Genomic DNA, 26781 nt, shown 5'->3' on the forward strand with positions numbered 1-26781 from the left:
GGAAATATCTAAGGAGAAAGCGCAGATCTTGGATCAGCTTATGTCACAGATGTCTGTGAGATGGCCTTGGAAAGCAAAGTTTTTGTTCCAAAAGTCTTCATCCGTAACTGAGGGCCTGTGGGAAGAGGCTAGACATAGGTCCAGCCATTCATTCAACAAGAAGAACTTGGAATTTAGATAAGTCTGTCATCACTGATTTCTTGTGGTACATGTGTTTTCTTTTTTAACTGAATTGGTAGGGATTTCCAAAGATCTGTGGAAAAAGTAGCGTATCTCATATAAAGGCAAAATAATGGCTTTTCCATGTCAAGTGTGAATTTTTATTTTAAAATCGGTAACACGGGGTGTCTGGGTGCTGCAGATGGTTGAGCATCTGCCTTTGGCTCGGATCCTGATCTCCCGGTCCTGGGATTGAGCCCCACATGGAGCTCCCAGCTCAGCGGGAAGTCAGCTTCTGCCTCTCTCTCTGCCTTTACCCCCTGCTTGTGTGTGTGCTCTGTCTCTCTCTCTCTCTAATGAATAAATAAAATCTTTTCTAAAAAATCAGTAACACTTTCTACATTTACATATTGCTAATATTTTCAAGAGTCATAGTACTTTCACCTGTGGCCGAATTAGATCGCTTAATTAGACATCGATCTTGCAAATATATTGTGAATACCTGTGGAATATTCTCTAAAGTTACCTGATTTTTCACGCTTTCCCAAATGTGGGTTAAGCTTATGATTTTTTTTCTTTCTTTTTTTTTTTTAAGTTTTATTTATTTGACAGAGACACAGCGAGAAGGGGAACACAAGCTGGGAGAGTGGGAGAGGGAGAAGCAGGCTTCCTTCCCACTGAGCAGGGAGCCCTATGCGGGGCTTGATCCCTGAACCCTGGGATCATGACCTGAGCCGAAGGCAGAAGGCAGATGCCTAACGATTGAGCCACCCAGGTGCCCCACAGTTTCTTTTTAAAGATTTATTATTTATTTATTAGGAAGCACTACACACACAAGTGGAGGGAGGGCAGAGAGACGGGGGGTGGGGGGGAGAAGCAGATTCCCCACTGAGCAGGGAGACTTACGCAGGGCTGGATCCCAGGACCCTTGAAATCATGACCTGAGGCAAAGGCAGATGCTTAACTGACTGGTCCACCCAGGCGCCCCTACCATTTGTTTTTTTAGACATTATCACTAGGGAGATACAAAAAAAAAGGCTTTTTTTTTTTTTTTTTTTTTTTTTTTTTTTTTTTAAGATTTTATTATTTATTTGACAGAGAGAGAGAGAGATCACAAGTAGGCAGAGAGGCAGGCAGAGAGAGAGGAAGGGAAGCAGGCCCCCTGCTGAGCAGAGAGCCTGATGTGGGACTCGGGACTCGATCCCAGGACCCTGAGATCATGACCTGAGCCGAAGGCAGCGGCTTAACCCGCTGAGCCACCCAGGTGCCCCTGGTGGAATGTTTTTGATGGAAAAAATTAAGGGAGTGCAGCTTTTGAAAAATAGTACAAGAAATACGTGGTAGTTACCTATCACTATTGTAAAGCACTAGGGAGACTGAAGTGAACAAAACACAAAGCCTATACAATAAAGCAAAGTGGTATGCCTTACAAAATTTGAAAGTTTGGAACTTGGAAAAATAGAGTAAGGGAATGGAGAATAACTGGGATGGGTCCTCGTTTAGCTAGGGTGGTCCAGGAAGGCATCTCTGGAAAGAGATGATCTTGGAAAGAGACCTGAATGAAGTGGGCAGTGAGCCATGCAGCTCTCCATAGTGAGAGCTATTCAGGCAGGTGGAAGAGTAAGTGGAAAGCCCTGAGACAAGAGTACAAGCACTGGCATATGTGAACAGTAATATAAGGTGAATTTCAGATTCACTTCTTTCTTGAAAAACTTTGGAATGAACTGATGTTCCTTATGGTGGGTACGTTGTCATTTTTTTATCTTGCAGATATAAGAGTTCCCATGTTAAGTTGGGGCTCCTCATAAGTGACTCTTGAAGAATAGTCTGTAATACACACTGAGAACTCCTGTTTTACTTAGATGAACCACATATTGACTCATCCTTTAGTTCATTCAACAAATGCTTACTGAGTATCTTCTGTGTGCCAGGCATGACAGAGACAAGACATACAAAGTCCCTGCGTTAAGGAGCTTACAATAAGGATGACAAGTATATCAAAGATATTTCAGATGATGGTTACTGCTGTTAATAGTGTAATTGGGGGGGGGGTACCTGGGTGGCTCAGTGGGTTAGGCCTCTGCCTTCAGCTCAGGTCCTGATCCCAGGATCCTGGGATCAAGCCCTGCATTGGGCTGTCTTCTCAGTGGGGAGCCTGCTTCTCCCCCTCTCTCTGCTGCCTCTCTGCCTACTTGTGATCACTCTTTGTCAAATAAATAAATAAATAAAAATCTTAGAAAAAAAAATTTTTTTTTAAATAGTTTAATGGGAACAAGATAGATGGTAATGGTAGAAGGCCTTTTTGAGTTGACAGTGGGCTGACAGTTGAATGATACCCAAATTAGAGGGAAGAGCATTATTACAGCTTGGAGAACAGTTTTGGCTGGTTCATGCAACAGAGGGAAGGCTTTTATGGCTTGAACTTAGAGCCAAAAGGGAGCCTAAAGAAGCTAAATGAGGTTGAGAAGTGTCAGATTGCATGGGATTCTGCCATAGTAGAGTGTGGATTTTTTTTTTTTTAAAGATTTATTTATTTTAAAGAAAGAAAGAGTGCATGTGCTAGAAAGAGTTCACACGTGGAGGGAGGGGCAGAGGGAGAAAAATCTCAAGCAACTCAAGCAAACTCCCCTCTGTGGAGCCCGACTTGGGGCTCGAGCTTATGACCCATGAAATCATGACCTGAGCTACAATTATAAGTCGGTGACTTAACCAACTGAGCCACCCAGGTGCCCCAAGAGTTTGGATTTTTTTTTTAAGATTTTATTTATTTATTTGACACAGACATAGCAAGAGAGGGAACACATCAGGGGGAGAGAGAGAAGCAGGCTTCCTGCTGAGAAGGGAGCCCATGTGGGGCTCTATCCCCTGACCTTTGGATCATGACCTGAGCTGAAGGCAGGTGCTTAATGACTGAGCCACCCAGGCTCCCTAGATTAATTTTAATATAGATAATTATGAGGAACATAAGAGATTTTGTTAAGATATGTATAGTGCTTTAAGAACATAATGAAGAAAGTTAGCTGGGTGCCTGGATGGCTCAGTGGGTTGAGCAGTTGGGTCTTGATTTCTGCTTGACATAATCTCAGGGGCCTGGTATCGGGCCCTGTGTGGGGATCTGAGCTCAGTGAGGAAACTGCTTAAGGATTCTTTCTGTTCCTCTCTCTGCTCTATCCCCTGCTCTCAAGCGTGTGTGCTCTCTTTCTCTCCCTAAAGTAAATAAATCTTTAAAAGAAAGAAAAGAAAGTTAGTGAAATGCAGTATTACTGAGGAGTGTATTAAACGCAACAGGATGGGGGTTCCATCATGGCTATCGGTTAAGTGTCGGGACTCTTGATCTTCGCTCAGGTCTTGATCTCAGGGTCGTGAAATCTTGCTCCTGCTTTGGCTCCATCTTGGGCATGCAGCCTACTTAAAAAAATAAAGGATATATATTTTTAAAACTTAGCAGAATAGATCCAGTTAATCTCTGTAATCCTCCCAACACATATACACAGATTCTAGCATGTTGCCTCGCATAAATTTCAAAAGGCAGAACAAATTTGTGTGGCAAAGAAAGACAGGGTTTTGTTTTGGGGGGGGGGGTTGTTTGTTTTCTCACACACTGATATAAATGATTTTGTTTGGCAATAGCGAACTTTCATGATTTCATAATAGATTAAACATTTCAGCACAAAAAAAGAATGGGAAATGAATTACTTAAATCACTTTCCAAAGTTGTTTTTGTTTTGTTTTGTTCTTTAATATTTATTTGGGAGAGAGTGAGCAAGAGAGAGCACAGGAGCAGGGACAGAGGGAGAAGGAGAAGCAGACTCCCCTGCCGAGCCAGGACGCCTATGCAGGGCTCCATCACAGGACCTTGGCTGGGATCATGACTCAAACCAAAGGCAAACGCTTAACCCACTGAGCCACCCAGGCACCTCTTTCCAAAGTTTTATATAATAAAGTAGTTCTGTGGCCAAGTAATTGGGGGAACTCTGGATTAAACAACATTAAACTGATAACTTATTATTTGAGTTCCTGAAACCTTTAAAGTGAATCTCCAAAAGAGGGGGAATATAATGTGTAGCATTTTCTGAACTTTTTCTTTTTTTTTTTTTTTTATTTTTTTTTATTTTATATATTTATTTGACAGAGATCACAAGTAGGCAGAGAGGCAGGCAGAGAGAGAGGAGGAAGCAGGCTCCCTGCCGAGCAGAGAACCCGATGCGGGGCTCAATCCCAGGACCCTGAGATCATGACCTGAGCCGAAGGCAGAGGCCTAACCCGCTGAGCCACCCAGGCGCCCCTGAACTTTTTCTTTTTAATATTTTATATTTAAGGGGCATCCGGCTGACTTAGAGGAGCACGTGACTCTTTGATCTCAGGGTTGTGAGTTTGAGTGCCATGTTGGGTGTGGAAATTACTTAAAAATAAAATATTAAAAATCTTGAAATCTAAAAAATTTTTTTTTGTTTTTAAGAAATCTCTACATCCAGCATGTGGCTTGAACTCAAAACCACAAGATCAAGAGTCACATGCTTTACTGACTGAGCCAGCCAGATGCCCCTGCATTTTCCAAAGTTTTTTGTTTTTTTTTTAAAGATTTTATTTATTTATTTGATAGAGAGAGGGAACACAAGCAAGGGGAGCAGGAGAGGGAGAAGCAGACCTCCCGCTGAGCAGGGAGCCTGATGCGGGGCTCTATTCCAGGATGCTGGGATCATGACCTGAGCCAGAGGCAGCTGCTTAATGACTGAGCTACCCAGGTGCCCTATTTTCCAAAGTTTTGATCTAAAACTCAGAAAGCGTGGGTGGGGGGTGGTGGAGCCTGGGTGCCTCTCTGCCTACTTGTGATCTCTGTCTGTCAAATAAATAAATAAAATCTTTAAAACAAACAAACTCAGAAAGGGTAGCCTCTCCATGAAGTATGTGTATGGTTGAGTGGTACTTGATATTCATGCCATAGAGTAGTTTGCACTAGGTCAAAGGAAATGAATACATAGATGGAGGAATCTACTGAATAAGAATATTGGCTTCCCGAGGTGCCTGGGTGGCTCAGTGGGTTAAGCCTCTGCCTTCGGCTAGGGTCATGATCCCAGGGTCCTGGGATTGAGCCCTGCATCAGGCTGTCTGCTCAGCGGGGAGCCTGCTTCCCCTGCTCTCTCTCTCTCTGCCAACTTGTGATCTCTGAATGCCAAATAAATAAATAAAATCTTAAAAAAAAAAAAGAATATTGGCTTCCCTTATGATAGAAACGTTTCTCAGTTAAAGGAAAAGATAAGGAGAATACGGATAGTTTCAATCAAATCATTCTCTTCAGAAGTTTGTAGTTTCTGGCTGTGGAGGGATATGCTGTACAAGCACAGCATTAGCTATGGTCCTTACCTATAGCATTAGCTGACCGCCCCTCCAGTCAAGATGACCTTTCTTAACCTCAGTGTTTCCACTCTAGTTCAGTCCCCTGTCATTATTATTTCCCCCTGAGAGATAGTTTTAGTTAATAGGAAGAGTGTAGAATCAGAATGATTTGAATCTGATTTTTTATAACTATGTGTGATTTGGGGCAAGGTAGTTAATCTGAGTCTCCTTGTATGTAAAATGGTTATCATATGAAATAATATAAACTGTACAAACCATCTGCCATTGTGCTCTTCCCCCAATTTATATTTTTTAATTTTTTTTTTTTAAGATTTTATTTGTTTACTTGACAGAGATCATAAGTAGGCAGAGAGAGAGGGAGAAACAGGTTCCCCTGAGCAGAGAGTGATGCAGGGCTCAATCCCAGGACCCATGGGATCATGACCTGAGCCGAAGGCAGAGGCTTTTAGCCCACTGAGCCACCCAGGCACTCCTAAATTTTTTTTTTATTAACGTATATAATGTATTATTCGCCCCACAGGTACAGGTCTGTGAATCATGAGGCTTAACTTCACAGCACTCGCCATAGGACATACCCTCCCTGATGTCCATAACCCCACCACCCTCCGCCCCGCCCCCCACTGCAACCCTCAGTTTGTTTTGTGAGATTAAGAGTCTCTTATGGTTTCTGTCCCTCCTGATCCCATCTTGCCTTCCCCCAATTTAAAAAAAAAAAAAGTGTCCTAACATATCTTCACTTGTTCTTCTCAGCTCCATTCTGGTAATCATTGCCAGCCCAACGTTCATATATACTCCACTTTCTTTTTTCCTTTCTTTCTTTTTCTTTTTTTTTTTTTAAATATGTTATTTATTTGTTTGACAGAGATTGCTCACAGGAGGCAGAGAGAGGTGGGGGAAGCAGGCTCCCGGCTGAGCAGAGAGCCCTGATGCGGGGCTCCATCCCAGGACCCAGGATCATGACCTGAGCCAAAGGCAGAGGCTTTAACCCACTGAGCCACCCAGGCGCCCCTCAAATACTCCATTTTCATTAAGTTTTCACTCATTTCAAAAATCCTTTAGTGCCTTGCTGTTGTACATTAAGTCATGAAACTCTACAGCAAACTATTGAGGAACGTATATGATTTGATCTCAGCCTCCAGTTCCTCTGTTCTCAGGAGCTATGTGTTCTTCCTGTTTCTTTGCTCACTCTAGTTCTTGTATGAGATGGGTCTTCATTCTACTTTACCTTTCCAGTTCTGTGTATCCTTCAAATTTAGCTAAAGACAGCCTCTTAGAAATCTTGGCCCACATGCAAATGTAGGCCAAGTGACTCTCTTAATAACTTCCTAGCAGTTAAGTTACTGTTTGTGATTCATCTGGCACCTCACCTCTAGAGAACAAACATGTGTCAGGGTTTCTTTTTGGATGCACATACTGTGGATTATGCAACTTTCCTGTGGGGTGTGGGGTAGCACTGTGCGATCAAACACATTAATATTTCTTTTTTTTTTTTTTTAAAGATTTTTTAAAAAATGTATTTATTAGAGAAAGAGTGTGTGTGTGTGAGAGAGAGCATATGAAGAGGGGAAGGGGGAGAGTCAGAGGGAGAAGCAGACTCCCTGCCGCTGGAGCAGGGAGCCCGGTGCTGAGTTTAGTGCCAGGATTCCAGGATCATGACCTGAGCCGAAGGCAGTGTCTGAACCGAGCCACCCAGGCACCCCGATATTAATATTTCTTAAGTAAAAAAAGTTTATATACTAAGTTAAATACTTTATTTATAGCCTCAGGCACTTTGGCCAGGTTTTGCTGCAAAACGAGTTTGTCAAACTTTAAAACAACAACAAGGGGCACCGGGTGGCTCAGTTGACTCTTGATCTCAGTTCAGGGTTGTGAGTTCAAGCCCAGCATTGGGCTTCATGCTGAGCTTGGGACCTCCTTAAAAAAACAACAACACAGTAACTTTCAGTTTTAGACTTTTGGATTTCAAAACTGCAGAAAAGGGATTATAGTCTGTAGCTGGCATCGAAGTTGTGTTTTGTCTTCCAGCTAATATGTAAAGAAGTTCCTTTGAGAGCCTGAATTTAATTAACCTTTGACAGATTCATTTTATTTAATTATTTATTTTAAAGATTTTATTTATTTGACAGAGAGATAACATAAGCAGGCAGAGTGGCAGGGAGAGGGAGAAGCAGGCTTCCCACTGAGCAGGGAGCCTGATGTGGGGCTCCATTCCAAGGCCCTGGGAATCATGACCTGAGTCGAAGGCAGCTGCTTAACTGAGTGAGCCGCTCAGGCACCCCAACAGAGTCATTTTAAAAATACAATAAAAGGGGCGTCTTGGTGGCTTAAGCATCTGCTTTCAGCTCAGGTCATAATCCCAGGGTCCTGGGATAGAGCCTTGCGTCTGGCTCCCTGCTCAGCGGGGAGTCTGCTTCTCCTTCTGCCTCTGGGTTGTGTTTGCTCTCTCATTCTCTCTCTCGAATAAATAAAATCTTAAAAAAAAATAGAATTTTATTAACTTTTTTTAATTCACCAAAATGACTTTTATTTGAATTTGCTACATAAACAGCGAATGGTAATTCATGGCTCTTGATTTTTGTCCACACATAAAAAGGTTTATGAAACCAGTAAATGATATTTTGAAAAGGGTCTTCTGTCATAAATCCAGGATAGGCCTGTTTAGCACAATTCAGTACTGTTCCTTCAGTACTTTATATATGTAATTTTCTTCTACTTATATCCATTTCCCAGAGTTTATGGACCCATTCATAGTCTCCATATTTAGAATCAAAGGTTCCTTTCTGAAGAGATCTTAATTTTATGGTAAAACGTGGTCCAAGTTCTTGAATTCCCCCTTTCTTTTCACTCTTGAATATATACCTATGAAGTCTGAAGAAGATACAGTCCCGTTGATTGTGGAATGTGGCAACTTCCCTCCTTATAAACTGCAGATTATGGGGAAAGAGAAATGCAAACATACATCCAACAGAATGACCCAGCCTCGTTGTAAAGTTATTCAAAATTATTTCAGGTATGTGTCCTATAGGGTCCTTGCCTCTTCTTTTAATTTCTTTCTTTCCTTCTTTCTCTCTCTCTCTTTTTTTTTTTTTTTTTTATTTGACACACAGAGAGACAGTGACAGAGGGAACACAAGCAGGGAGAGTGGCAGAGGGAGAAGCAGGCCTCCTGCTGAGGAGGGAGCTGGATGTGGGGCTCCATCCCAGGACTCTAGGATCATGACCTGAGCTGAAGGCAGACGCCTAACAACTGGGCCACCCAGGCGCCCCCTTCTCTTAATTTCTTTACGCAAACGAACACTGCTCATTTTAAAATGAGCAGTTGGGCCATTTGGCAAGTGATTTAGAATTAATCCATTTGGTGTTTTACAATCTTCATTAATAACGATCAGATTTGTGAAGTCTCTTGAAATGCGCTGTGGAATAATTTTTTTTCAGAGCCAGTCCTCTTCTGTAATAAACATGTGAGTTTGGTAAAACTGGAGAGCTGTTCACAGAGTTGTACTGTTCTCCCATGAGGTCTGTCTGATGATGCGATGAGAATCTTGGGAGAAGTTTGTCTGTTGAAATAAGAAGCAGATTCATCTGTAGCTTCATCCAAAGCAACCTCTTCATCATTAGGGTCTACTACAGTTTCATCGTACGCTCTCTGGTTGTCAGTGGTCTTTGGTATAGGCTTTGTGGAGCCTTATTACCAAGAGCTTCTCCTTCCTTCCTTCCTTCCTTCCTTCCTTCCTTCCTTCCTTCCTTCCTTCCTTTCTTTCTTTTTTAAAGATTTTATTTATTTATTTGACAGAGAGAGATCGCAGAGAGGCAGGCAGAGAGAGGGGAAGGGAAGGAAGCAGGCCCCTGCCGAGCAGAGAGCCTGATGCGGGACTCGATCCCAGGACCCTGAGATCATGACCCGAGCTGAAGGCAGCGGCTTAACCCACTGAGCCACCCAGGTGCCCCTTTTTTTTTTTTTTAAAGATTTCTTTATTTGACAGAAACATTGAGAGAGGGAACACAAGTAGGGGAATGGGAGAGGGAGAAGCAGGCTCTTTGTAGAGCAGAGAGCCTGATGTGGGGCTGGATCCAGGACTCTGGGATCATGACCTGAGCTGAAGGCAGATGCTTAACGACTGAGCCACAGGCACCCCTTTCTCTCTTAAGTTTTTTCTTAATTGCCAACTTTTTCTTACATTGCTGCTGTCTCCACCGTGTGAACATTGAATGTAGCTGTTGTTTGTTCTTAATTTCTGAAATGCTGAAGCCTGGGGGGAAGGCGGCCACTTTTGGGGGTTGAACCCCGCTTTCTGTCACTCCATACTCAGCAACTGTAGCCTCCTGAGGTTCCAATGGTCGCTTTCCGTTTCAGGTCTGTCTTTCCTCCGCTGCTGCTCTTATCCCTGGGGGCCTTCGCCATGGTGTTTGCTTCCTTAATAACTTTCTCATTGCAAATGTCACATATATAGTAGTTGTAAGATATTAGGAGAATCTAGTAGAATATGAAAAGAACAAAAATGTCCAGTGTTCATCACATCGACTTTACTGCTGTTTACATTTTGGAGTTTAGTTTTAGTTTTTCCATGTATTGGGGTATATATGAATTTAAGAATTTATTTACTTATTTAAAGATTTTATTTATTTATTTGACAGAGGTCACAAGTAGGCAGAGAGGCAGGCAGAGAGAGAGGAAGGGAAGCAGGCTCCCTGCTGAGCGGAGAGCCCAGTGTAGGGGCTCAATCCCAGGACCCTGGGATCATCACCTGAGCTGAAGGCGGAGGCTTTAACCCACTGAACCACCCAGGCACCACTAAGAATTTATTTTTAAGTAAACTCTGTACCCACTGTGGGACTCGAACTTAAAACTCCCAAGATCAAGAGTGGCATACTCTACCAACTGAACCTGCCAGGTGCTCTTAAATTTTTTTTCACATAATTTGAATTGTGGTGTATTTGACCTTTTCCCACTTAGTTTTATTACATTTTACAAAAATTATTACATACTTAATCTTTTTCTTGTCATAGAAACCCTAAATTAAGTTTGGTGCATGGATGCCCTGAGAAGACTACATTTCCCTGGGTTCCCTGGGAGCCAGTGCAGTTTTAGGGGCACCTGGGTGGCTCAGTAGGTTAAGCCTCCCTCCGACTCCTGATTTCAGTTCAAGTTATGATCTCAGGGTCATAAGATCAAGCCCTATTTGGGCTTGTGCTGGGCGTGGTGCATGCTTAAGATTCTCTCTCTCCTATCTCCCACTCTCCACCTCTCTTCCCCCCACCCCCCAAAAAAAGAAGTACAGGTTTAAAAAGTAGCTTTATTGAAATATAACTTACTGTGAATTCATCTTAGTGTACTTTTTGGTGACTGTCATTAATTTTACACAGTTGTGCATCTATCACCATACTCACATTACGGTTTTAGAACATTTTTATTGCCCCAGAAAGTTCTGTTGTTTTGCATTTAATTTTATCTACTCACCAAGAACTCAGAGATCACGACGTCCTATTTTATAGCGTTCTCAAGTTTTTTTTGTTTATGGGAAATGGTGTGTGCCCACACTCTTGTAATTTGTAATTTGCTATTTCTTCTGTGTGTTTCTTAGCTTTATGAGATCACTTAAGTGTATATAAGCCATATATATAGCTTATAATTTGTAATATATTATATGTAAATTTTTTAAGATGTAAATTTTTTTGGTTGGTGGCAGTGTATTCTATGATTTATGTTTGGTGTTGTTTAAGCTTTGAATATTTATTTATTTATTTATTTATTTATTTTTTAAAGATTTTATTTATTTATTTGACAGAGAGAAATCACAAGTAGGCAGAGAGAGAGAGGAGGAAGCAGGCTCTCTGCTGAGCAGAGAGCCCGATGCGGGACTCGATCCCAGGACCCTGAGATCATGACCTGAGCCGAAGGCAGCGGCTTAACCCACTGAGCCACCCAGGCGCCCAAGCTTTGAATATTTAAAAAGTAGTTGCTGCTTTATTGAGATTTAAAGATACAATTGATATATTACCATTAGATTTGGGTGTAAACATAATAATATATGTATATATATTATGAAATGATCACAGTAAGTCTAGTTAACATCCATCTCTACACATACTTACAGAATTTTTTTTAAGATTTTATTTATTTATTTGACAGAGAAATCACAAGTAGGCAGAGAGGCAGGCAGAGCGAGAGCAGGGAGCAGGCTCCCTGCTGAGCAGAGAGCCCCATGTTGGGGGTCAGTCCCAGGATCCTGAGATCATGACCTGAGTCGAAGGTAGAGGCTTAACCCACTGAGCCACCCAGGCTCCCAGATTTTCTTTTTTTTTTTTTGGTCATCAGAACAATTTTTTTTTTAAAGTAGGTACTACACCCAACATGGGGTGAGAAATCAAGAGTCACATGGTCTATCGACCGAGTCAGCTAGGTGCCCCGTAATACAGTATAATTTTTGTTTGTTTATTTTTAGTAATCCTTATACCCATAGTGGGACTTGAGCTCACAAGCCCAAAATCAAGAGTTGCGTCCTCCCCTGACTGAGCCAGCCAGGTGTCCCCTGTATTACTAACTATAGTCACTATGCTGTACATTATATCCTCATGGGTTACCTCCTTCTAACTGAAATTTTGTACCTTTTGATCCCGTTCACCCATTTCATGCACCTCTAACCCCCCACCACTTGGATCTCTGTGTCTTTGAGTGTGGTGTGTCTTTTTGTTTTTGGTTTTGTTTTAATTTTAAATTCTACATATAAGGGAGTTCATATGGTATTTGTCTTTCTCTGACTTACTTCACTTAGCATAATAACCTCAAGGTCAGTAGAGCATGTGACCCTTGATCTCTGGGGTTTGTGAGTTCAAGCTCCATATTGGGCATGGAGTCTACTTAAAAAAAAAAAAAAGTCTATCCATTTTGTCACAAGTGGCAGGATTTCCCTTTTTATGGCTGAATAATGTTCCACTGTATACACATATCCCATTTTCTTTTATCCATTTATCCACTGGTGAACATGTTATAAAGATTATTTCTATGTCTGGGCTGTTGTAAATAATGTTGTGGTGAACATATGGGTACAGATATCTTTTCCCCCCCCAATAAAACCTTAGTTTATTACAGAATTCTGGGTTGATTCACTGTATTTTCTGACCTCTGTTCCTTGTGATAAGCCTACAGCCAGTTTCCTCTTTCTTTCTTTCTTTCTTTATTTATTTATTTATTTTTTAAAGATTTTATTTATTCATTTGACAAATCACAAGTAGCATAGAGAGGCAAGCAGAGAGAGAGGAGGAAGCAGGCTCCCTGCGGAGCAGAGAGCCCGATGTGGGGCTCGATCCCAGGACCCTGAGATCATGGCCTGAGCCGAAGGCAGAGGCTTTAACCCACTGAGCCACCCAGGCGCCCCTCCTCTTTATTTATTTTTTTTAACTTAGAATGTATTATTTGTTTCATGGGTACAGATATCTTTTTGAGTTTGTGCTTCATTTCCTTTGGATAAATACCCAGAAATGCAGTTTTTTCTTTTTTTTAAGATTTTATTTATTTATTTATTTATTTATTTTGTTTTTCAAGATTTATTTGAGAGCGAGCGAGCAAGAGAGCACAAGCAGGTGGAGCTGCAGGAGAGATAGAAGCGGGCTCCCCACTGAGCTGGGAGCCTGATGCAGGGTTTGATCTCAGGACCTTGCCCAAAGGTAGACACTTAACTGACTGAGCCACCCAGGCACCCCAAGATTTTATGTATTTATTTGAGAGGAAGAAAGCGTGTGTGCTGCAGGGACAGGACTTGGGGGGATGGGAAGGCAGAGGTGGAGGGAGAGGAACAAGCATAGCCTAGCTGAGTGCAGAGCTGGAGGCAGGGCTGGACCCCATGACCCTGAGATGAGGACCCAGGCCTGAGTCAAAACCAAGAGTCCAACACTCAGCCACTTGAGCCACCCAGGTGCCGCCAGAAGTGGAATTTCTGGATCATGTGGTAGTTCTTTTTTTTTTTTTTTTTTTTTTGAGGAACCTCCTCACAGATTTCCATAGTGACTGCACTAGTTTACCACCAACAGTGCACAAGTGTTCCCTTCTCTGCATATCCCTGCCAATACTTGTTATTTCTTATCTTTTTGATGACAGCCACTCTAACTAGAATGAGGTGAAGTCTCATTGTGGTTTTGATTTGCATTTCCCTGATGGTTAGTGATGCAGAGAACCTTTTCATGTACCTGTTGGCCGTCTGTATGTCTCTGGAAAATGTTCAAATCTTCTGCCCATTTTTAACTCGTATTATGTTATATATATATAATATATATAATTTTTATGTACTTTTTTGCTTTTTGAGTTGTGTAGGTTGTTTTCTTTTTAAAAGATTTTATTTATTTGTTAGAGAAAGGGAGCACAGGCAGACAGAGTTGGCAGGCAGAGGGAGAAGCAAGCCTCCCTGCTGAGCCCAATGTGGGACTGGACTTTGGGATCATGACCTGAACTGAAGGTAGCCGCTTAACCCACTGAGCCACCCAGGCACTCCTCTGCAGAAGCTTGATGTAGTCCCACTTGCTTATCTTTGGTTTTGGTTTTGAAAGTTGATTTTTAATCATAATCACAGCCATCATCTTCTGAATCCCAGAATTCTCTCCCTGGGTATAAATTCTCAGCATCTGGTTTGTTGTCAGTCCTGTGATTCCATGTTGTACATCAAGAAATTTATTCTGGTTTCTTTAATCTCAGAACTCTTTAAGGGATCCTTATTTACTGCTTAAAATGGTCATTTCTCATGGTGGGCCTTATAAAAAAAAGTTCCTAGTGAGTCTTTTATTTAAACCCCTCATTGGCCCTTTTTTTAAGCATTAAATCTGATAAACTTTATGATGACTTTGATCAATTCTTCACCTTTGTTTTTCTGTGCCTCTTCTTGAGTTTGTGGTATGTTTTTTCTTCTTCATCTCAAAATTAGCTCACTATTGTCTCAGAAAAGTCCATCTTGTCATCTGGAACCTTGCCTCAGCTGAGTTAGGCTTATAGCCCATACCTTAAAACATAACAAATGGATGACTTTCAGAGAGGGGAGAACCCACTGTATAAAAGTATTCTCTTATGTAAATCATTGTTTCCCAATGTGACCAATTTACCAAAGCTCACTTTCTGTTTTAGGTTCTATGGCAATGGAGCTCAGTGATGCAAATTTGCAAACACTAACAGAATACTTAAAGAAAACTCTTGATCCTGATCCTGCCATCAGACGTCCAGGTAAAGAGAATATTGTTTTGTGGTTTGATTTATTCTTTAACGGGTGATGAAAACCTTTGCATAATCTATCTGTATTTATAAAGTGAAAAAAAGATTTAACACTTGATTCTTGGGCATAGTTTCTTTTTCATTCTCTGCTTGTAAAGTGTGGGCTTGGCTGCTTACAGCTGCTATAACATATGGTGATGTGGTGTATTTTTGGTTTGGTTTTGTTTTTTAAGTAAAATAGATTTTGTTTGGCATCTTCTGGGGTTAAAAATTACTAGTATGTCTCAAATACTTTGTCCCTTCACCTTTCTGAAAATCCTCACACCTGCCTGTTCTAGAGATACAATAATTAGGACATAGAGATGAGAGTTAATTGCCTAAAAAGTGATTAAATGAATTAAACCAGGTAATGAGATCCTGTCTCTTAATCCCCATGTTGGGTTTGATTTAATTAATTAATACATTTTAAGACCTAGGGTTCCTCCCTCCTGTATTTGACCAGTTTCTGTTAGAAACTTAGTGGTAGCTTAGAATTGTAAGCTCAGATGTCCACAGGACTCAAATGTGAAGGTAAAAATGAGGGAGGCAGGTGAAGTGAGGATTGGTAATTTCATGTGATTTATATGATAGCTTTAGGGGATTCAAACCACTTTTGCAAAATCCGATTTCCAGCTCTATTTGAAAAATAAGACATTTCTGTGAAATGTCCCCATTTTTAAGTGATAGCATCTAACTTCAAAAAATTTGAAATACCATGTAAGCCAAGCAAACTCCCTCTGAGGGAGGGATGTGTCTTGTGGGTGGGTAGTCAGTTGATGATTCTTGATGTGAGCCATTATTAACTAGGTATTGACCTGCTTCTTCAGAACTAACCAATGTTCGTGCTCATAGAGAGGATTTTAGAATGCCTCCACAGAGACATAAGTGAATGTGTTTGTGTGTTGCAATTATATATTATATATAATAAATAGAACTGTAAACATGTTAATGCATCCATTCTATTCTAGAACAGTGTTTGTGATATCTGAGAGGGAGAATTGTGGCTTTTCCCATTAGTGCTTAAAAAGGTAACATGTTCTTGGAGGAAGGGAAATTAATGGCTCTAATCTTCTTAGACTTTCCCAGAAAGCTTCTGCAAACTCTATTAAAATTATTTTTAATAATTTTGTCTTTGTAAGGCGAGGGTGTTAATATTATGCGAATTCAGGACAGAGTGTGGGAATAAATTGATGTTTCTGGATTGAGTTACGAACATAGCATTTCTCAGGGATTGGTACTAGACTGACTCACTGTTTCTAGAAAATGATCTGGAAGTTGAAATATGTAGTAGATCCAGCTTACAGACACCACTGTGCTCTCTTGGTTATTGAGATGAGACTGGTCCAAATGAACTGGAAAACATTTTGAGTCTCCTTGAATGTACAGAAACATGTCTGTATGAATATTCTGTGAGCAACTTGAAGGAAATGAACACAGAAAGAAATAATTTAACTTAAACTCATGAGATTTCTTTCAGGATATTGATTACAATTTAAGAAAGAGACTTGGCACACTACACGGGCTTTCCACCAGATCATGGATCTAGTGTGTTGCCCTGTATGCAGTGTTGACCACTAAGAGGAGACAACCAAAACTTTCCAGACTCCTACAAAGCCATAGTGTGTCCCCTCCTGGAAAGTATTTTTAAATTTAGCACTCTTCATCTTTTAAGAAAGACACGATGGACACAAAGCAGGGAAGATTTGAGGATGGAAGTCAAACTCGTGGGATTCAGTTCAGAAAGAAGAGAGATATTCAGTCATAATACTGTAGAAAATAATAGATGCTAATGGCAGACCTTTTCAGTGAAGTTTATGAAGAAGAAACGCTATAAACCTTCACTTGTATGATCAGTAAACCTTGGAGAGGTTTTGTTTTGTTTTTTAAGATTTTGTTTAGGGATGCCTGAGTGGTTCAGTTAAGCCTCTGCCTTCGGCATAGGGTAATGATCGCAGGGTACTGGGATCAGGTGCCACATCAGGCTCCTTGCTCAGCAGGGGAACCTATTTCTCTGTCTACTTACAGCTCCCCTACTTGTGTGCTCATTCACTTTCTCTCTCTCTCTCTCTCTGACAAATAAATAAAATCTTAAAGAAATAATAAAGGTTTCATTTATTTTACGAGAGCGAGAGCACACATGCCCAGGGAGAGGAAGAAGCAGACTCCCAGAGAGCAGGGAGTCTGGTGCGGGGCTTTGTTTTAGAGGGAATGTGTGCATAGGTGCCGGGTGGAGGGGCAGAGAATCAAGTCAGGCACTTAACTGACTGAGCCACCCAGGCACCCCTAAACCTGGGAGATTTCTTATCTCTTAAGTGTGGTAGGATTTGAAAATATGTGGGTAAAATCTTTGAATAGTAATTTTTGCTCATACTAGAAATGTTTAGTTTGAGACAAAAACTGGGGGCTAGTGTGATAGAAGAAGGACTGGACTAAAACTTTTTCAGTGATGAAATCTAGCTGTGCCATCTTTAGACAAGTTACCTAATGTAGGGACCTTGTTTGTTTATTTGTTTGTTTGTTTATAGATCTTATTTATTCGACAGAGCACAAGCCAGGAGAAGCTGCAGAGGGAGAGGGAGAAGCAGGTTCTTCACTGAGTAGGAAGTCTGATTTGGGGCTTAATCAGGACCCTGGGATCATGCCCTGAGCTGGAGGCAGATATTTAACTGAGCCACCCAGGCACCCTGATTTCTTGATTTTTTAATCACAGATCTACATAGATAAAAAATGGAAAGACTTGGTTATAATGTCAGGTCTTCTAACATAGAAATTCTTTTACAGCTGAGAAGTTTCTTGAATCTGTAGAAGGAAATCAGAACTACCCACTGTTGCTTTTAACATTGCTGGAAAAGTCCCAGGATAATGTTATCAAAGTTTGTGCCTCGGTAACATTCAAGAACTACATTAAAAGAAACTGGAGAATTGTGAGTATTTTGTGAACACATGGTCTAACAACCTGCATTTTTATAAGATATATATGCAGTGCTCCTGAAAGATTCAGACACAGATTAAAGATAAAATTAAGTAGAACCTCCTCATCAAAATAAGTAGATGTAGATCAAATCCAAAAAGATGACCAAGTGGGATATATCCCAGGAATGCAAGGTGTGTTCAGCATTCAGAAATCAGTTAATGTAAGACTGTTAATAAACTGACAAAAGAAAAATCACATGATCATATCAGTAGATACAGAAAAGGCATTTAACAAGATCCTGCACCCATCATGATAAAACTGTCAGTAAACTGGGAGTAGAACTTTCTTAACTTGATAAAGACTATCTACGAACAGCCTAGAGCTAATAACCTACTTAATGGTGAGAAAGTTGGAGCTTTTCCATTAAGATGCGGTACAAAGCAAGGATGTGTCCTCTCATCACTCCTTCTCAACATTGTATTGGATAATGTAATTGTCCTTGCTGATTGAATAACAAGAGGAAGTAAAAGGTGCTACTGATGGAGAAGGAAAACCTAAAACTATCTTTGTTCACAGATGACAGGATTGTCTATATAGGAATTCCGAAAGACTTGGTAAAAATTAAATAGGATGCTTTTTCAAAGTTCCTGTTGTTTTATTTGAGTTCTTACAGATTACTTGAACTTCCTAACCCAGGTTGCTAGTGCTTGAGACTTGGTTTTTGCTTCCATTGTGGTTAAATGTAAACGTTAGCTCATTGTCAAAGAAAGACATTGTGTGGGAAAACACACCTTACTGAATAATTGAAGCAGTTTCTATTGTGGATGGGAAGAAAATTAAATACAGTAGAAAGACCTCATTAAATATATTAAAAATTTGTAGAATGCAAAATAATTTAGATTTGTTGGAGTTTTTGATAAGGGATATAAAAATATATTCTAATTTTAAGGTGAATTCCATTGTACTGCAAGTTTTGTTTCAGTTTTTTTTTTTTTTTTTTTTTTTAAGGATTTTATTTATTTGAGAGAGAGAGAGAGAGCGCACAAGCAGGGGGAAGGGCAGGCAGAGGGGGATTAGAGAAGCAGACTCCCCTTTGAGCAGGGAGTTGGATGTAGGGCTCCATCCCAGAGCCCTGGGATCATGATCTGAGCCAAAGGCAGCCACTTAACCGACCCAGGCGCCCCTGTACTGCAAGTTTAATGACGGTATAAAATTAGGAATTAAGAAATTAAGGTATTTTCCCTATCTTAGCTCAGGGGTTCTTTTTTTTTTTTTTTTTTTTTTTTTTAATTTTATTTATTCATTTGACAGATGGAGATCACAAGTAGGCAGAGAGGGCGGGGGAAGCAGGCTCCGCACTGAGCAGAGAGCCCGATGCGGGGCTCGATCCCAGGAACCTGGGATCATGACCTGAGCGGAAGGCAGAGGCTTTAACCCACTGAGCCACCCAGGCGCCCCTAGCTCAGGGGTTCTTAATGGGGGGTAATTTTGCCCACAGAAATCTTAGACATTTTGGTTGTCACAGGTGTGGGGAGGGAGTGCTACTGCCATCTAGTGGGTAGAAACGAGGGATGCTGCTAATAAGCATCTTACAGTGTACGAAACCATTTTCATAGCAAAGATTTGGGCCCAGAATGCCAGTAATGCTGAGGCCGAGGAAACCCTGGCTTAGGATAAAGAAAAAAAATGTCAGTTGTTTTGAAGTGATAGCAGTAATGAAATTTAGAAACAAAGTTGAGAAGAATCATCAGTTTTTCTAAAATGTCAACTTTAAATCTGCCTAAATATTTATTTAGAATGCTTCTTTTTCTTCTTCTTCTTTTTTTTTTTTTAAATTTTATTTATTTATTTGACAGATCACATAGGCAGAGAGGCAGGCAGAGAGAGAGAGAGAGGGGGGTAAGCAAGGCTCCCTGCCGAGCAGAGAGCTGGATGCGGGGCTCGATCCCAGGACCCTGAGATCATGACCTGAGCTGAAGGCAGAGGCCCAACCCACTGAGCCACCCAGGCGCGCGCCCCCCCCCTTTCTTTTTAAGATTTTATGTATTTATTTGACACAGAGAGAGAGGGAGGGAGGACCAGGTTTCCCACTGAGCAGGAGCCTGACATGGGGCTTGATCCTAAGACCCTGGGATCATGACCTGAGCTGAGGGCAGCCACTTAACCAACTGAGCCATCCAGGTGCCCCTAGACTTCTTCTTTTGTCTTCATTTTGTGAAAGAGTTCAGGAAGTAGTAAATACTGTTTTTAAGCTTGTGTAGTCAAGTGTTAACTTCATGTAGTGAAGATTGTTTACATATCCATCCCTCTACTTGCTGACGAGCTAGTCCTCTTCCTTTCTCTTGATTTGTAAAACTAATGAGAGTTTGAGAACCTCTTTGAGTGATGAATGCATTTAAACTGGTAATGGTCAAGAATTTTCACTGAAAAGACCTCTGACCTAAAGTGAGAGTCAGATCGAAGGTCCTGAAGATGAATGCGGGCTGGGCAGAGTGGGTCTGTAAAGATTTTCACTGCATGTTTTGACAGGGTTCCATTTGGAACTGAGACTCTTAATGGGCATCAGAGTGTGTATGTTTTTCTGTGGAAGAGTTGATGCTTTCATCAGATTATTAAAGGAATTTGTGACTCATTCATGTAGAGGGAAGGCCCTGCCTTCCTTTATAGTTTTTCTTAGGAAACAAGAAAAAAGGAAATTGGTTCTATTTTCTCTATAAACCCATATCCATGGTCATGGATATGGACTTATGTTACTTGCTGTTGATGTTTTGCTTTTAGGTTGAAGATGAACTGAATAAGATTTGTGAAGCTGACCGAGTAGCCATTAAAGCCAACATAGTGCACTTGATGCTGAGCAGCCCGGAGCAAATTCAGAAGCAGGTAATGGAAGTCCCAGTTGTTTAAGAAGGAGGCTTGTTTGTGGAACTTTCATTTAATTCATTTTTTTTCCTTCCCCCAGTTAAGTGATGCTATTAGCATTATTGGCAGAGAAGATTTTCCACAGAAGTGGCCTGACTTGTTGACAGAAATGGTGAATCGGTTTCAGAGTGGAGATTTCCACGTTATTAATGGAGTCCTTCGTACAGCACATTCTTTATTTAAAAGGTATTGATAAATTCACACTTCTTTTTTTAAAGAGTCCATTTATTATTTAGGATTTTATTTATTTAGAGAGACCGTGCATGTCGGGGAAGGAGCAGAAGGAGAGGGAGAGAAAATCTCAAGCCAACTCCCTGCTGAGTCAGGAGCCTGCCATGGGGCATGATCTCACGACCCTGAAATCGTAACCTGGGCCAAAATCAAGAGTTGGATGCTTAAATGACTGAGCCACCCAGGTGCTCCTTAAAGATTTTATTTTTAAGTAATTTGTACACCCAACCTGGAGCTAGACTCAGGACCCCAAGATCCAAATGGCACATGCTCTACTGACTGAGACTGCCAGGTCCCTCAAAAATTCATGTTTTTCAAATGCTTTTTTCAAATGCTTTTGTTATATATATAGATAGTGACTATTGTCATTCCTTTGAATTTGGTAGTCTTAAAATAAGAGATAAGCTTCTCAGTTCATTATTGTGTTTCTTAAGTGGGATGTTTATTTCATGTAGCTATATTACTGTGAAATAAGGTCTTAATAAACTGCTTAATTCCTTTAAAAAGAAAACCAAGAAATCACTTTGAATTTCAGAAAGCTGTGTAGCCATGGGTTTTTCTCTAATCTGTCCTTGAAGACCTAAAGTTACTACATAGAAACTTGTAAATTTACCTTTTTTACCTTAATTTTTTAGATATCGCCATGAATTTAAGTCAAATGAGTTATGGACTGAAATTAAACTTGTTCTGGATGCCTTTGCTTTGCCTTTGACTAATCTTTTTAAGGTAATGGAATAACAATCTTGGTGATACTTTAAAATTACTTAATATTTTAAATTGCTTAATTATTTGTGTAAATTATAAGAGAATGCTTTGAAAATCTAGGTAGGTGATATTTAGACCAACATTGCTTTTGAAAAATTCCAAACCTACACAGAAACTGAGAAGACGATCTTATGACCCCCCCCATGTATGTATTATATAAGTTTAACAGTATTACTTTTTTTTCTTCCCTTCCCCTCATTTTGTAGGAATGTTTAAAAGGGAATCCCAGGCATTATATTTTGCTCAAGTATTTGCGTATGCATCTCTAAAGGAATTGCTCCCCATTTTGATTCGACTGTGTAGTTTAGCTGATTAATTTATATATTTGTACATCGTTTTATATTGCATAGGCTATTTTCTTAAACATGTTCTTCAACTCTGTGAGAATCCTATAAGATTGGAAGAGGTAATTTTTTTTTTAAAGGTAATCTCTATATCCACCTTGGGGCTCAAACTTATAACCCTGAGATCAAGAGTCATATGGTCCACTGATTGAGCCGGCCAGATCCTCCCCCTACCCCATTTTGTTACATGCCAGGACCCTGGGAGCATGACCTGAACTGAAGGCAGAGGCTTAACCCACGGAGCCACCCAGTCGCCCCTGAAGTAGATACATTCTTAACCTCTTTTTTCAGATAGGGAAAGAAGGTTCAGTATCACACAACTAATAAAAAAGGAGCCAAGCGTCAAGCCCAGTTTTGCTAACTCTGGAAAAGCTGCTCATTTCCTTTTTTCAAAAAGGAAAGTTTTCTGATTTTCAAAACTTTCTAAGATGTGGAATGTGCATCACATTTTTCATTGTTAGGATGTCTTACTGATTGTATATTTTTACCTAAAAAAATAAAATTGGACAAAATATATATAATCAATATTTTCTACCTATTAGGTTGATAAGATTCTTCATTTCTTTCCACTGGTGTTAAAAGTGTTAGAGTGCAATGAATTGAACATTCTTGTGTCTTGTCCATCATATTATAAATAGTACTGTCTGGAGTTTGACATTTCATTCAGAAAACCTTAATATTCATATTTCTTTACTCCACAATATAAGAAGTATCATTTGTTGTGTATCTTATACATAGTGTTCAAAGGTACTGGACATCACATGTATATTTCTTGATTCTCATATTCTCTCTCTGAGGCAGGTATTATTTTCAGATTATACATGAGATTGGGGCTCAATAAAATAACTTACTTGCTTAAAGTAGTGTTCATTATGAACAACAGAGTGGATTATATCTAGGTCCATCTGGCTTGCAAAATCTGTGCTCTTAGCATTCTCATCTGCTTTAGTTAATATATTTACTATGAAAATTAGCAGTGTGCGTAAGTTTTATAGATAAGCCTGTTTATTGCAGTTAGAATAACAAATAATTTGAAACAACTTAGATGCCAGGGGAATCATTTAAGAGAGCATATAAAGGGCGCCTGGGTGGCTCAGTGGGTTAAGCCGCTGCCTTCGGCTCAGGTCATGATCTCAGGGTCCTGGGATCGAGTCCCGCATCGGGCTCTCTGCTCAGTGGGGAGCCTGCTTCCCTCTCTCTCTCTCTGCCTGCCTCTCTGCCTACTTGTGATCTCTGTCTGTCAAATAAATAAATAAAATCTTTAAAAAAAAAAAAAAGAGAGAGAGCATATAAAGATAGTTTTGTAATATATTTATATACACAAAGGAGAGTGGAAGGATCTAGTCCAAGTGTTAACACTGAACTTTTAGTAGTGCTGTTATGGACAGTTTAAAAATATATACTGTTGTAACATATTTTTCAGAATCTTTTCAATGACAGTATACTACTATTTAAAAGCCAAATTTTGGAGAGGATATATAGCATCAGCCTGTTTCACTTAAGTTTACAGTACACTAAAACCATATCCCTAAATTCCTTCCTAAGGCCACTATTGAACTCTGCAGTACCCATGCAAATGATGCCTCTGCCCTAAGGATTCTTTTTTCTTCCTTGATCCTTATCTCAAAATTGTTCTACAGTTTAAACTTTCAGGTAAGTTTTTTTATATTTCTTGCTTTTGATTCTTTGATATCAAATATACAAGTTTTCAATTAATAAAGACTTCTTTGCCAGCATTGATTTTTCTGAAAGAAATTAGTGTTTTTCTGACTCCCATCCCATTTTTTTGTCTATAAGTAGTGTTCCATTTTATAGTCATTCCTAGAGATATTTCTAGGACACTTCACGGGGAGAGGTAGCATTTTCTTATGTTCTAATAACTTAGAGGACCCTACTTCCTGAACCACTGTTTTGGACAGTCACCCTATATACTGTATTATTGAAGACGTGGAGAGATCATATTCTCAGGCCTTTCTCTTTAACTCATTTAAGTGGATATTAACACTGGAAGAACAGTGTTTTGGTTAGAGGTCTATGGCTAACTTATACAAAAAGGCTCTTATTGACACCTGGGAGACCAAATGCTAAAAATCCAGGTTTGGGAAGGTATAAGAACCAATGGCATTTCTGAGGAAACAGCCATAGACTTCTGGTAGAAAATGCCTGGTCACCGTCTTGCTACTGAGACAGTGGCCTCCATTCTTTTTGGGTCTTTAAGAGGGGTCTTACGGTGCATATTACTGGACTGAGATGCAAGAGGAACAGTCTGGCCTTTTCCTTGCTCACAGCCAGGGCCAAGTACCTGGACTTTCTCCTCATAACATGATTATACTCACAGTGGTAGGAGGAGCGTTCTCTGAAAGGAACAGGCAAAATAGGAGATGAACAGTGCAAAATGGTATCCCCGCATCGGTGTTCAGCTGGGCACCAGTTGGAGAAATTTTTACTTAAAAGATATCACTGTTTTTGCTTGCATCTTCTTTTGAATTCTACTTCCTAGAAATCAGTTAGAATGAGGCTCTTAATGACTTGTTAGGCATAATCTGGAAGACCAAAGAAAGGAGCTATAATCTTTATCCTTGGAGTGACTTATCCCTCATTAAGAAGGCAGTATGGTCACACAGGAAGTCAGTGGCTGTATAAGACAGTCTGAATTGGTGCTCATCTCAAAATAGATGCGATAGTTGAGAAAGGAAAAGGAAGAAAGATACTGGTGAGCACTTGAATTTTTCTAAGGAAAGGCTTCGTAACAGTCTTAGCTACCTTGAAGGAATAAGTGAATTTAGATTGGGATAGGAACTAGGTGGCATCATTTGTAGTTGGAAGTGTATAAACCAGATAGACAGTGGTTTACTCAGCTGCCAGACCTGGCCGGAATAAAGAATTTTTTTTCTTTTTAAGATTTTATTATTTATTTGACAGACACAGAGAGAGAGGGAACACGAGCAGGGGCAGTGGGAGAGGGAGAAGCAGACTTCCTGTGGGTCTTGATCCCAGCACCCTGGGATCATGACCTGAGCCAAAGGCAGATGCTTAATAACTAAGCCACCCGGTTCCCCTGGAATAAAGAATTCTTGTCTAAATAGTTAATGGTTGGCTCAGGCTGAGGAGTGTGGACTTAAGCCTCTTTGGGATGGGGACAAAGCCGACTAAAATAACATTAATTTTAATCAAAAGTCTCAAGTCAGTGTTTATTCTTTAGGACCTCCCTGAGTTTTTTGAAGATAATATGGAAACTTGGATGAACAATTTCCATACCCTCCTGACGTTAGATAATAAGCTTCTACAAACTGATGTAAGTATTTAAAAATGTTTCACAGGTAGCTCTGTTTTAAATGAAGAATTGTTTTGAAATATAATATTAGATTTTGATTAAACCTCCATTTTTAAAAGTGTAAAATAAAGTCTCCCTTCAAAGCCTTGGAATATAGTTAGACTTCAGAAAATGAAATAGTTATCTGAGAACATTTATATATTATTTTATTTTTTTAAAGATTTTATTTATTTGTCAGAAAGGGAACACATACAAGGGAGCAGCAGGCAGAGGAAGAGGCAGGCTCCCCACTGAGCAGGGAGCCTGATGGAGGACTTGATCCCAAGACCCCAGGATCATCACCTGAGCCAAAGTTAGAGGTTTAACCGATTGAGCCACCCAGGTGTCCCAAGAGCGTTTATTTATCTATTTTATTTTTAAAAGATTTTTCTTATTTATTTGATGGAGAGAGACTTATAAGCAGGGGAAGCAGCGGGGAGAGGGAGAAGGAGAAATAGACTCCTTACTCAGCAGGAAGCCTGATGTGGGGCTCAATCCCAGGACCTAGGGATCATGCCTGAGGTGAGGGCAGATGGTTAACCAACTGAGCCACCCAGGTGCTCCTGTTTATTCATTTTTTTTTTTTAAAGATTTTATTTATTTATTTGACAGACAGATCACAAGTAGGCAGAGAGGCAGGCAGAGAGAGAGAGAGAAGCAGGCTTCCTGCGGAGCAGAGAGCCCGATGCGGGGCTGGTTCCCAGGACCCTGAGATCATGACCCAAGCCGAAGGCAGCAGCCCAAACCACTGAGCCACCCAGGCGCCCCTGTTTATTCATTTTTTAAGTAAACTCTCACCAACATAGGGCTCAGAGACTGAGAGTTGCACATTCTACTGAACATTTACATTTTGGTTCCTAAAAATTTTTTACTCTTACAGTATTAATAGGTAGAATCCAAGAATATAAGTAATATTTGATTATGTGGCATAGTCTACGTTTATTATTTTTTAAATTATTTTTTATGTAAATTCAGGAGAGGGAGCACATAGAATTACTCTTATTGTGGCCTGGCATAGGTAGGTTCACAGTTTATAGAAAAGGCTATTTCTTTACAGGATTGAAAATAAATCCTCAGAGTATTCACACTGTGAACATTTTATGAAACAGAAAGCTATCATTGAAGATATTAAGAAAACTTAAATCTTTATACCAGTAGGCTCTTTTTAAAAAATCAGTGCAGCATAGGAATGTGGGGGCATTGTGAAGGTTTGTAATATGTTAAAATTTCTGGTCTGGGTTTTATAATCATATGTACATTTCATTATAGCTCTTTGTGTTACCATTTGCTTATTTATTAATAGACTTTGATCTACCTCTTTTCCAAGAAACAAAAAAAAACATAAAAGCAAAATATTAAGAATGCTTCCATTTTGGATAAAATTAGAAAAGGTGATTCAAATCAGTTTTTAGGAGTGGGATGCAGAGAGAGTTATTTTTGTGGGTGTACAGCAAATTTTGTCAGATTTGCCAACTAAAAAGCAACAACAATAAAAAATAGAGCTCCCATGAAATAATTCTTTCAGTCTAGTAGGAGAAAGCAATGCC

The 26781-nt window shown here is 40.1% G+C and overlaps 1 protein-coding gene, 1 long non-coding RNA gene and 1 pseudogene across 3 annotated transcripts in view; 2 read left to right on the forward strand and 1 right to left on the reverse strand.

Moving 5' to 3' along the window:
• The window catches only part of CSE1L (chromosome segregation 1 like), a 49394-nt gene that overhangs the window by 2801 nt on the left and 19812 nt on the right, over positions 1 to 26781 (forward strand). For both annotated transcript variants that reach the window (XM_059407192.1, XM_059407193.1), the window contains exons 2-8: positions 14626 to 14721; positions 17530 to 17672; positions 20441 to 20542; positions 20622 to 20767; positions 21448 to 21538; positions 23467 to 23574; positions 25124 to 25216. In XM_059407192.1, coding sequence (XP_059263175.1) covers positions 14631 to 14721; positions 17530 to 17672; positions 20441 to 20542; positions 20622 to 20767; positions 21448 to 21538; positions 23467 to 23574; positions 25124 to 25216 — 774 coding nt within the window. In that variant the 5' untranslated portion in view covers positions 14626 to 14630. The remainder of the gene's footprint in view (positions 1 to 14625; positions 14722 to 17529; positions 17673 to 20440; positions 20543 to 20621; positions 20768 to 21447; positions 21539 to 23466; positions 23575 to 25123; positions 25217 to 26781) is intronic.
• LOC132022786 (uncharacterized) lies at positions 8 to 9450 on the forward strand. Its single transcript, XR_009405714.1, has 3 exons — positions 8 to 205; positions 8385 to 8527; positions 9310 to 9450. It is a non-coding gene; the product is annotated as an uncharacterized LOC132022786 (long non-coding RNA).
• On the reverse strand, positions 8208 to 9918 carry LOC132022785 (ribosome production factor 1-like; annotated as a pseudogene).

This window comes from Mustela nigripes, chromosome 7 (genome assembly GCF_022355385.1).
Source record: "Mustela nigripes isolate SB6536 chromosome 7, MUSNIG.SB6536, whole genome shotgun sequence".
NCBI lineage: Eukaryota > Metazoa > Chordata > Mammalia > Carnivora > Mustelidae > Mustela > Mustela nigripes.